At 44.6% G+C, this 13,034-nt stretch overlaps 1 protein-coding gene across 1 annotated transcript in view; it reads left to right on the forward strand.

The window, feature by feature from the left end:
• cacna1b (neuronal-type voltage-gated calcium channel subunit Cav2.2) overlaps positions 1–13,034 on the forward strand; it is a gene marked incomplete at both ends in the record, with an annotated part of 120,100 nt that overhangs the window by 86,050 nt on the left and 21,016 nt on the right. The window contains 5 exon segments of the mRNA NM_001124629.1: positions 3,313–3,423; positions 6,174–6,257; positions 6,876–6,878; positions 7,078–7,194; positions 8,005–8,070. Of these exon segments, the coding sequence (NP_001118101.1) occupies positions 3,313–3,423; positions 6,174–6,257; positions 6,876–6,878; positions 7,078–7,194; positions 8,005–8,070 (381 nt within the window).

Here is a 13,034-nt window from a genome sequence, read left to right on the forward strand (position 1 = left end):
GGCTCTGTTGTTTCTCCATCAGGTCCTAATGGCCTGGTAGTCAGGGCTCTGTCGTTTCTCCATCAGGTCCTAATGGCCTGGTAGTCAGGGCTCTGTTGTTTCTCCATCAGGTCCTAATGGCCTGGTAGTCAGGGCGCTATCATTTCTCCATCAGGTCCTAATGGCCTAGTAGTCAGGGCTCTATCGTTTCTCCATCAGGTCCTAATGGCCTGGTAGTCAGGGCTCTATCGTTTCTCCATCAGGTCTTAATGGCCTGGTAGTCAGGGCTCTATCGTTTCTCCATCAGGTCCTAATGGCCTGGTAGTCAGGGCTCTATCGTTTCTCCATCAGGTCTTAATGGCCTGGTAGTCAGGGCTCTATCGTTTCTCCATCAGGTCCTAATGGCCTGGTAGTCAGGGCTCTGTCATTTCTCCATCAGGTCCTAATGGCCTGGTAGTCAGAGCTCTATCGTTTCTCCATCAGGTCCTAATGGCCTGGTAGTCAGGGCTCTGTCATTTCTCCATCAGGTCCTAATGGCCTGGTAGTCAGGGCTCTGTTGTCTCTCTAACCATTCTGATGTCAATGGAAATGCAATGGAAAATCACAAACCCTTTTCATCAAAACAGTGTAGTGCATTTAAAACTCACCTCACTGTGATGATCAATTTGAAGAAAGAAGTTCAACAGCAGGTTGCGACTGAGTGTAAAACATGGTTGTTGTGGATGTTGTTTCAAAGCCTAACACAACGAAATGGACAACGCTTTCTAAGGTGATGATTCATTCAAACACCCGTACACATATAAGAGCTTATGCATAGGCTTATGAGAAAAAAATCTATATTAAAATGATGATTGTGCCGTTATACAATACATAGCCTATCACATATTCCCCATGGCAGAAAACACAACACAAAACTGATTTAAGATGTCTGGTGCATAATTGGTCTAGACTATACCCCAAAATGAAACACATTTGAGTAATAGCCTTTGATTGTAGACTGTATTATTATGCATACTGGATGGACTGGTTACCTTATGTTATGCTCCAAACGTTCTATCCATGAGTCTGGGTGAGAGCCCTAGGCGATGATGTTGGTTCATTGATTGAAGGGGAAAGTGCTCCATTCCCTATTCAAGAGCATACAGATGACATGCCTTTTCCCCTGGCCCTGTTCCTGCCCATTTCATAATGGGCCATTTTAAATCTAAACTCATTTTTACATAGTAAAGACAAAAATTAAATTGAGAATAGTCTGATGGGTGAAAATATGATCGCTTGATGAGAGAACAGCTGTACAGCCTGAGGCAAGGAACAGACTCCGCATTAATAGCCTATAGTCACATCATGCAGCCCATATATGTTTTGATTTAGAACACATTCTGGTAGTCAGGGCGCTATCATTTCTCCATCAGGTCCTAATGGCCTAGTAGTCAGGGCTCTATCGTTTCTCCATCAGGTCCTAATGGCCTGGTAGTCAGGGCTTTATCGTTTCTCCATCAGGTCTTAATGGCCTGGTAGTCAGGGCTCTATCGTTTCTCCATCAGGTCCTAATGGCCTGGTAGTCAGGGCTCTATCGTTTCTCCATCAGGTCTTAATGGCCTGGTAGTCAGGGCTCTATCGTTTCTCCATCAGGTCCTAATGGCCTGGTAGTCAGGGCTCTGTCATTTCTCCATCAGGTCCTAATGGCCTGGTAGTCAGAGCTCTATCGTTTCTCCATCAGGTCCTAATGGCCTGGTAGTCAGGGCTCTGTCATTTCTCCATCAGGTCCTAATGGCCTGGTAGTCAGGGCTCTGTTGTCTCTCTAACCATTCTGATGTCAATGGAAATGCAATGGAAAATCACAAACCCTTTTCATCAAAACAGTGTAGTGCATTTAAAACTCACCTCACTGTGATGATCAATTTGAAGAAAGAAGTTCAACAGCAGGTTGCGACTGAGTGTAAAACATGGTTGTTGTGGATGTTGTTTCAAAGCCTAACACAACGAAATGGACAACGCTTTCTAAGGTGATGATTCATTCAAACACCCGTACACATATAAGAGCTTATGCATAGGCTTATGAGAAAAAAATCTATATTAAAATGATGATTGTGCCGTTATACAATACATAGCCTATCACATATTCCCCATGGCAGAAAACACAACACAAAACTGATTTAAGATGTCTGGTGCATAATTGGTCTAGACTATACCCCAAAATGAAACACATTTGAGTAATAGCCTTTGATTGTAGACTGTATTATTATGCATACTGGATGGACTGGTTACCTTATGTTATGCTCCAAACGTTCTATCCATGAGTCTGGGTGAGAGCCCTAGGCGATGATGTTGGTTCATTGATTGAAGGGGAAAGTGCTCCATTCCCTATTCAAGAGCATACAGATGACATGCCTTTTCCCCTGGCCCTGTTCCTGCCCATTTCATAATGGGCCATTTTAAATCTAAACTCATTTTTACATAGTAAAGACAAAAATTAAATTGAGAATAGTCTGATGGGTGAAAATATGATCGCTTGATGAGAGAACAGCTGTACAGCCTGAGGCAAGGAACAGACTCCGCATTAATAGCCTATAGTCACATCATGCAGCCCATATATGTTTTGATTTAGAACACATTCTATGGTTTGTATCATTCAAAACTAAAATGGCCAAATAACTCTAAATAACTCTTTTTCAAATGATCACTTTTGCGCACAACTTCATTTTTCCCGGAATGGGAAAGATATCCTTTCTATTTTATTCTGCTAAGTTCAATGATATTCTTCTTACTATAAAATCACGTAATATAAAATAATGGCACAGGACTTATAAGCATATCTTGTCACATAACAGCCAGATAACGTACAGTCGGCCAACTCATAATCTGTTCTTCTGAAATACATTTTCTTCATATAATGTTTCTTTAGACCTGATTAAAATAAATCATGGATTTATTGTGGTGTATGTTCAATTGATTTATTATACTTTTTAAAATGTAGATGTTCCAAAGGCGCACATCAGTGGCTTGTATGCAGCTGGTACGTGTGGAGGCCTGGAGATACTAAATGTGTTTGTTAATTACAGGTCAATTAATTAGGGACGGGGTGTTTTACACACACACACACACACACAGACACAGACACAGACACAGACAGACAGACAGACAGACAGACAGACAGACAGACAGACAGACGAAAAAAGAGGGAAAGGATAACTTTAACAAGTATTACAATGGTCTGTCGGTCTGACATTGGAAATGGACATGCCGATTATCATTTCCTCATGTTCAGTGGGAATGAATGTTGACCTCTGACATCTTCCCGACCTTTGCCTGACTTCTGACCTCTGCCTTCAGTTTCACGGTGCTCCGGAGCTGTATGAGGCCATGCTGAAGCACCTGAACATTGTGTTCACAGCTCTCTTCACACTAGAGTGCATCCTCAAGATCATCGCTTTCGGACCACTGGTGAGCCTCCATCTCCCCATACATTACAGCACATGGTCACTATCTATCTAAGCATTTAGGACTAATTTTGGAATCACTCAAGTTGTTTTTTTGGGGAAAATACAGTTGAAGTCAGAAGTTTACATACACTTAGGTTGGAGTCATTAAAACTTGTTTTTCAACCACTCCACACATTTCTTGTTAACAAACTGTAGTTTTGGCAAGTCGGTTAAGAAATCTACTGTACCTTTTCAAACAATTGTTTACAGACAGATTATTTCACTTCTAATTCACTGTATCACAATTCCAGTGGGTCAGAAGTTTACAAACAGTAAGTTGACTGTGCCTTTAAACAGCTTGGGAAATTCCAGAAAATGATGTCATGGCTTTATAATCTGAGTCAATTGGAGGTGTACCTGTGGATGTATTTCAAGGTCTACCTTCAAACTCAGTGCCTCTTTGCTTGACATCATGGGAAAATCTAAAGAAATCAGCCAAGACCTCAGAAAAGAATTGTAGACCCCCCACAAGTCTGGTTCATCCTTGGGAGCAATTTCCAAACACCTGAAGGTACCACGCTCATATGTACAAACAATAGTACGCAAGTATAAACACCATGGGACGACGCAGCCGTCATACTGCTCAGGAAGGAGACGCGTTCTGTCTCCTAGAGATGAATGTACGTTGGTGCGAAAAGTGTTAAATCAATCCCAGAACAACAGCAAAGGACCTTGTGAAGATGCTGGAGGAAACGGGTACAAATGTATCTATATCCACAGTAAAACGAGTCCTATATCGACAACCTGATAGGCCGCTGATCAAGGAAGGGTAGCCTAGTGGTTAGAGCGTTGGACTAGTAACCGGAAGGTTGCAAGTTCAAATCCCCGTGCTGACATGGTACAAATCTGTCATTCTGCCCCTGAACAGGCAGTTAACCCACTGTTCCTAGGCCGTCATTGAAAATAAGAATTTGTTCTTAACTGACTTGCCTAGTTAAATAAAGATTTTTAAAAAATAATAAAAGCCACGGCTCCAAAAACCCCAAAAAAGCCAGACTACGGTTTGCATCTGCACATGGGGACAAAGACCGTACCTTTTGGAGAAATGTCCTCTGGTCTGATGAAACAAAAATAGAACTGTTTGGCCATAATGACCATCATTATGTTTGGAGGAAAAAGGTAGAGGCTTGCAAGTCGAAGAAAACCAACCCAACCGTCTAGCACGGGGGTGGCAGCATCATGTTGTGGGGGTGCTTTGCTGCAGGAGGGACTGGTGCACTTCACAAAATAGATGGCATCTTGAGGGAGGAAAATTATGTGGACATATTGAAGCAACATCTCAAGACGTCAGTCAGGAAGTTAAAGCTTGTTTGCAAATGGCTCTTCCAAATGGACAATGACCACAAGCATACTTCTAAAGTTGTGGCAAAATGGCTTAAGGACAACAAAGTCAAGGTATTGGAGTGGCCATCACAAAGCCCTGATCTCAATCCTATAGAAAATTTGTGAGAGGAACTGAAAAAGCATATGCGAGCAAGGAGGCCTACCAACCTGACTCCGTTCCACCAGCTCTGTCAGGAGGAATGGGCCAAAATACTCCCAACTTATTGTGGGAAGCTTGAGGAAGGCTACCTGAATTGTTTGACCCAAGTTAAACAATTTAATGCCAATGCTACCAAATAGTAATTGAGTGTATGAAAACTTCTGACCCATTGGAAATGTGATGAAAGAAATAAAAGTTGAAATCAATCCTTCTCTCTACTATTATTCTGGCATTTCACATTCTTAAAATAAAGTGGTGATCCTAACTGACCTAAGACAGGGATTTTTTTTCTCTGATTAAATGTCAGAAATTGCTAAAAACTGAGTTTAAATGTATTTGGCTAATGTGTATGTAAACTTCCGACTTCAACTGTAGATGACTGTGTACCAGGGTGGGGAAGAGAGACAGAGAAACTGAGGCAGAGATAGAGAAAGTGGGATATCAGGACAGAGACTGATAAAGAGCCTTTGTGAAAACATTGGAAGGTTAATGGATGGCCAGGGGTAGTTTGGATGAGGGTAGGATGACAAGCCTTCAGCAAGAGCCACCGGGGAGGCGAGGTGTGTGTTGGGGATGATACAACAGCTTAAGTTGAGGGGATGAGGGTGGGAAGGTAAAGCAGTGGGATTGAGGGATGGAGGGAGGAATACATCTCCCAGGCAGCGCCGGGCCACCTGGCCCCTCTGCGCGGCTCTTCATCTCCAGATTCATTCACAGTTCATCCCCAGGCTCATTTGTCAAATGGCATTTTTCACACGCCAATTACCTCCACCTGTTCAGCACTTAGCCCAGATGGATGGGCCTCTCGCTCTCTCGCACTCGCTCTCTCTCGCTCCCTCTCTCTCTGGGCGCCTATGTAGTTTTAAATTGCTATGCTGCCCAGGAGGAGAGTATGCTCACTGCCATGCCACCTGACAGATTCACCTGTCTGTCTTAGGTCTATTCCGCAGTTTAGAGTCTCTGAGTGTGTGTGTGTGTCTTGGAGTGAGTGACACTCTGTAGGCTATATATTGGATGGCCTTTGAATGAAACTCAAAGTAACTCATTAAAAGCTGCCTCATTTGAGGAGCTTAGAAGACATGCTCTGTAGAGTGTGGCCTGAGGAAAGCATTTAAAGAGCAAGGGTTTGGTACCAATCACAATAAAACCTCTATCCCTCTCCCTCCCCCTCTCTCACCCGCTCTCCCTCTATTTCTCTCTTTTTCTTCCTCTCTCTTTCTCTGTTGCAGAATTACTTGAAGGCAGCTTGGAACGTGTTTGACTTTGTGACAGTATTGGGGAGTATCACAGACATCTTGGTCACAGAGATTAAGGTAAGTGCTGCTTCAGTACAGTGTGCCCATACAACTTATTTTATGGCAAATAAAAAAAGCAATGTCCTCTCACTGTCAACTGCATTTATTTTCAGCAAACTTAACATGTGTAAATATTTGTATGAACATAACAAGATTCAACAACTGTGACATAAACTGAACAAGTTCCACAGACATGTGACTAACAGAAACTGAACAAAGGGGGGGTCAAAATCAAAAGTAACAGTCAGTATCTGGTGTGGCCACCAGCTGCATTAAGTACTGCAGTGCATCTCCTCCTCATGGACTGCACCAGATTTGCCAGTTCTTGCTCTGAGATGTTACCCCACTCTTCCACTAAGGGATTGTGGTGGTTCCTGGTGTAACTCGGGCAGTTGTTGTTGCCATCCTGTACCTGACTCGCAGGTGTGATGTTCGGATATACCGATCTTGTGCTATTAGTATTTAACTCTTTCTGTGGACGAAATTTCCCTTTGTGTGGGATTTCTCTCCCCCCCGTGACAGTCTTTTTCTACTCTCTCTCTCTGGTTTTCTATCTTTCTCTCACTGTGTTTCCATCTTCTGCTATTTCTTTGCTGGTGCCTGTGCTCCCTCTGTGACACTATGGACCCTCTCTAGACGGTAAGTGTCTTGTTCCCGTTGCTTTTGACCATTCCCTTGGCGGCCAGTCTAAATCATACATAAATGGATAGGTAGATACTCTTCACTGAAATGGTACCACTGCTTCACTGAGCCCCCTTGTTAACCTAAACCATTCTGAGTGTAACCCAAATCTGATCCAAGAACAGTTGTTTGAATTCCAGTGTGTCTCCTCCTGCAGGACAAGCTGATCAATCTGAGTTTCTTGAGGCTGTTCAGGGCGGCCAGGCTCATCAAGCTGCTGAGGCAGGGCTACACCATTCGCATCCTACTATGGACCTTTGTCCAGTCCTTCAAGGTGATTCACTGACCCCTCACCTCTGACCCTTGACCCTGAGGTTTGACCCCTGCCTACTCAACATGGACTCTTGATTTGAGAGTTACATGGTATTCATCTGATCAGTAGTGAATTTAATGAATGTAGGCTGATTCATTATTTTGTAATAACTGTAAGCATATAGATTGAACTATAAGGGGAGATAAGGAAATAAAATGAGGACATCTTTCTTTTTGTATACTTAAAGGGATACTTAGAGATTTTGGCAATGAGGCCCTATATCTACTTCATCAGATGAACTCGTAGATACCATTTAAATGTGTATGTGTCCAGTATGAAGGAAGTTAGAGGTAGTTTCGGGAGCCAATGCAAACTAGCATTAGCACAATGACTGGAAGTCTACAGGTATCTGCTAGCACCCATAGGCTTCCAGTCATTGTGCTAACGCAAGCCAAAATCCCAAAGTATCAAAGCATCCCAAAGCATTTGAAGTGATATTGATGTTTATTTGGAGTCTTAGAGAAGTGGTTTGTTCTGTGGAGCTTTCGTCGTAGAGAGAACAAGGACATTGCCAAGAATAGTTAATTTGATAGCAGGTTAAATGTGGGGTGGTGAGAGCTTTTAAGCCCCAATGAAAATGGATAGTTGCTGCAGAATGTTAAAAGGTAGCTCATTATTTCTGATTAATGTGTACCCTTCCCTTGTCTGGGATATATGTGATTAAGGAAATCAACCCGCGGGTCAACTTGGCTGCTCTGCTCCATAAATAAGACTATTAAACCTTACTGTGCTGTTAACTTCTCGGTGCGTGTGTGTATTTTCTATTTCCAGGCCCTACCTTACGTCTGCCTCCTCATCGCTATGCTCTTCTTCATCTACGCCATCATCGGCATGCAGGTGAGTCATACCACACACACGTCCAGTGACAATAACTATGCTATACTATGATATATATCATAAAGAGAATGCAACAGCTTATCCTCTATGGGAGATGGTTAAACAGATGGTTCCAATCTTTAAAGTTGATTGCTCATTTAAAAGGAAGCCTATGTGGCAGCAAATCTGATCAATTGTATGCACAATGGAGGTGCTTGCCATCCACTAGATTAGCATGGCATTATAAATCAATGGTAATTGTGTCTTCTCGTAAAAGAGCCCTCATTTAATCATCGATGCTGTATAATGAGATGCTGTATAACGACAAAAGGGCACCCAGAGGGAGGGGTGGATCAGGACACCCCACCATGAGTGACAAACTTCATATCCCAATTAAACAGGGAGCCAAAAGAAGCTTATCTGGCTCTTTGTTATCATCAGGACTATCTGTGTGTCCCAAATGGCACGCTATCCCCATATAGTGCCTTTGTCAAAAGTAGTGCACTATATAGGGAATATCAACATTTGTGTGCCATTTGGATGTACCCTATACGTGTGAACTTGGGCAGAATACAGGGTCTCACCATGTCATTCAATTCTATTGTTATTAGATTATAAAGATTTCTAGATAGCTACAGTGAACTCCAAAAGTATTAGGACAGTGAATTATTTTTGTTTTAGCTCTGTACTCCAGCAGTTTGGATGTGGAGCAGACTGTCAGCTTTAATTTGAGGGTATTTTCATCCATATCGGGTGAACCGTTTAGAAATTACAGTACCTTTTGTATAAAGTCCCCCATTTTCGGGACCAAAAGTATTGGGACAAATTTACTTACAGTTGAAGTTGGAAGTTTACATACACTTAGGTTGGAGTCATTAAAACTAGTAACAAATTTCTTGTTAATAACAAACTATGGTTTTGGCAAGTCGGATAGGACATCTACTTTCTGCATGACACAAGTAATTTTCCAAGAATTGTTTACAGACAGATTATTTCACATCTAATTCACTGTATCACAATTCCAGTGGGTCAGAAGGTTACATACACTAAGTTGACTGTGCCTTTAAACAGCTTGGAAAATTCCAGAAAATCAGGAATTTAGAAGCTTCTGATAGGCTAATTGACATAATTTGAGTCAATTGGAGGTGTACCTGTGGATGCATTTCAAGGCCTACCTTCAAATTCAGTGCCTCTTTGCTTGACATCATGGGAACATCCAAATAAATCAGCCAAGACCTAAGAAAAAGAATTATAAACCTCCACAAGTCTGGTTCATTCTTGGGAGCAATTTCCAAATGTCTGAAGGTGCCACGCTCATCTGTACAAACAATAGTACGCAAGAATAAACACCATAGGACCACACAACCGTTATACCGCTCAGGAAGGAGATGCGTTCTGTCTCCTAGAGATTAACGTATTTTGATAGGAGGGACTGCAGGAGGGACTGGTGCACTTTACAAAATAGATGGCATCATGAGGTGGAAAACATCTCAAGATGTCAGTCAGGAAGTTAAAGCTTGGGCGCAAATGGGTCTTCCAAATGGACAATGATTTAAGGACAACAAAGTCAATGTATTGGAGTGGCCATCACAAAGCCCTGACCTCAATCCCATAGAAAAATTGTTGGCAGAACTGAAAAAGTGTGTGCTAGCAAGGAGGCCGCAACACCTGAACCTATAGGGGAGGGTCTGGGTGGGCATCTGTCCGCGGTGGCGGCTCTGGTGCTGGACGTGAACCCCACTCCACCATAGTCTTAGACCGCTTCTGTGGCCTCCTAGGAATGGCGACCCTTGCCGCCGACCCTGGCCTGGGAACCCTAATAAATGGGCCCACAGGACTGAGGGACACCTCTGGACTGAAGGACGCTTCTGGACTGAAGGACGCCTCTGGACTGAAGGACGCCTCTGGACTGAACAAACTCCTCCAGACTGAGGGGCAGCTCCGGACTGAGGGGGAGCCCCGGACTGAGGGGCAGCTCCGGACTGAAGGACCGCTCCGGACTGAAAAGCAATTCCGGCATCTGGCAGCTCCTGGCTGACTGACTGCTCTGGCAGGCCCTGGCTGACTGACGGCTCTGGCAGCTCCTGGCTGACTGGCGGCTCTGGAAGCTCCTGGCTGGCTGGCGGCTCTGGCAGCTCCTGGCTGGCTGGCGACTGGAAGCTCCTGGCTGGCTGGCGGCTCTGGAAGCTCCTGGCTGGCTGGCGGGTCTGGAAGCTCCTGGCTGACTGGCGGCTCTGGAGGCTCCTGGCTGACTGGCGGCTCTGGCGGCTCCTGGCTGACTGGCGGCTCCTGGCTGACTGGCGGCTCAGGACAGACTGGCGGCTCTGGCGGCTCAGGACAGACTGGCTGCTTTGGTGGCTCAGTACAGACTGGCGGCTCTGGTGGCTCAGGACAGACTGGCGGCTCTGGCGGCTCAGGACAGACGGGAGACTCTGGCGGCTCAGGACAGACGGGAGACTCTGGCGGTTCAGGACAGACGGGAGACTCTAGCGGCTCTGGACAGACGAGGCGCACTGTAGGCCTGGTGCGTGGTGCCAGCACTGGTGGTACCGGGCTGGGGACACGCACCTCAGGGCAATTGCGAGAAGCAGGAACAGGGAATACTGGACCCTGGAGGTGCACTGGTGTCCTGGTGCGTGGTGCCGGTACTGGTGGTACCGGGCTGGAGACACGCACCTCAGGGTGAGTGTGGGGAGAAGGAACAGGGCATACTGGACCCTGGAGGCGCACAGTAGGCCTGGTGCGTGGTGCCAGTACTGGTGGTACCGGGCTGGGAACACGCACCTCAGGGCGAGTGCGGGGAGAAGGAACAGGGCATACTGGACCCTGGAGGAGCACAGTAGGCCTGGTGCGTGGTGCCGGAACTGGTGGTACCGGACTGGGAACAAGCACCTTTGGGCAAGTGCGGGGAGCAGGAACAGAACACCCCGGGTTGTGAAGGTACTCTGGAGACCTGGTGTGTATAGCCGGCATCAATTGTTCCGGAACTTTAATACGTTTCGGGATGAGTACTAGGAACTGACACGTGGCATCAGACAGCTAACACGCTGCTCAGGGTGAATGCCGTGCATACTATGCCAAACCAACAGCGCTCTCTCTTCACTCTCCTCCAATTTTATCAACAACTTGTCGAATGTCTCATAATCTCCCCTCCATTCACTCTCCTCCAATTTGTCCAATTACTCCTCAACATTCTCGGACTCACACCTCAACTTCGCCGACTGCTCTGATTCCATCCCCGGCTCCTTACGGTAAGTACGTGAAGTTGGCCCAGGTCTCCTACCTGAACTCGCCACCACCCCCGTGTGCCTCCACCACAATACATTTTTGGGGCTGCCTCTCGGTCTTCCAGCCGCTCTGCCGTGCTAGCTCCTCATAATGCCGCCTCTCTGCTTTTGCTGCCTCAAGCTCTGCTTTGGGGCGGCGATATTCCCCTGGCTCTGCCCAGGGTCCTTTGCCGTCCAACTCGTCCTCTCATGTCCATTCCTCCTCCTTGCGCTGCTCCTGCTGCCGCTGCCTGTTACCACGCTGCTTGGTCCTTTTTTGGTTGGTGGTTCTGTAACGGTACCAAAGCGCAGCATGGTTAGTGTTCATCTTTTTAATGGAAAACTGAACACTTCAAAAACACAAAACAACAAAGTGACAACCGAAACAGTTCTATCTGGTGCAGACACACAAAGACTGAAAACAACCACCCACAAACCCCAACAGAAAACAGGCTGCCTAAATATGGTTCCCAATCAGAGACAATGACTAACACCTGCCTCTGATTGAGAACTAAATCAGGTCAAACAAGAAACCCAACCTAGAAACACAAAACATAGAATACCCACCCAACTCACGTCTTGACCAACTAAAACAAAGAAATAACACAAGAACTAGGGTCAGAACGTGACAGTGGAAGGCTACCCGAAGTCCAACAATTTTAAGGCAATTATACCAAATACTAATTGAGTGTATGTCAACTTCTGAATGTGATGAAATAAATAAAAGCTGGAATAAATCTTTCTCTCTACTATTATTCTGACATTTCACATTCTTAAAATAAAGTGGTGATCCTGACTGACCTAAAACTACTAGGATTAAATGTCAGGGATTGTGAAAAACTGAGTTTAAATGATTTTGGCTAAGGTGTATGTAAACTTCCGGCTTCAACTGTATGTGAATTAAAGTAGTAAAATGTTAAGTATTTGGTCCCATTTTCATAGCACACAATACTACATCAAGCTTGTGACTTTTTGTTGGATGCATTTGCTGTTTGTTTTGGTTGTGTTTCAGATTATGAATGAGTAGGTGTGTCCAAACGTTTGACTGGTACTGTACAAGTATTTGCCCCCTTTCTGATTTTCTCTATTTTTGCATATTTTTTACTCTTAATGTTAATAGATCTTCAACCAAAACCAAATATTAGATAAAGGGAACCTGAGTGAACAAATAATACAAAATGTTGATAATGAATTAATTAATTTTATAAACAAAGTTACGCAACACCCAAAGCATCTGTGTGAAAAAGTAATTGCCCCCTTACACTCAATAATTGGTTGTGCCACCTTTAGCTGCAATGACTGCAACCAAATGCTTCCTGTAGTTGTAGTTGCTCACATTGCTGTGTGTAGTTGCTCACATTGCTGTGGAATATTGTCCCACTCTTCCATGCAGAACTGCATTAACTCCGTGACATTGGTGGGTTTCAGGTCCTGCCACAACATCTCAACGGGGTTTAGGTCTGGACTTTGACTAGGCCATTCAAAAACTTCAAATATGTTTATTTTTAGCCATTCTGATGTAGACTTGCTTGTGTGTTTTGTATCATTGTCTTGCTGCATGACCCAGTAGCGCTTCAGCTCACAGATGGTTGGACCTGACATTTTCCTTTAGAATTCTCTGATACAGAGTAGAATTAATGGTTCCTTCAATGATAGCAAGTTGTCCTGTTCCTGAGGCACCAAAGCATCCCAAGCCATCACAATACCACCATCATTCTT

The sequence above is a fragment of the Oncorhynchus mykiss genome, chromosome 5, assembly GCF_013265735.2.
Source record: "Oncorhynchus mykiss isolate Arlee chromosome 5, USDA_OmykA_1.1, whole genome shotgun sequence".
NCBI lineage: Eukaryota > Metazoa > Chordata > Actinopteri > Salmoniformes > Salmonidae > Oncorhynchus > Oncorhynchus mykiss.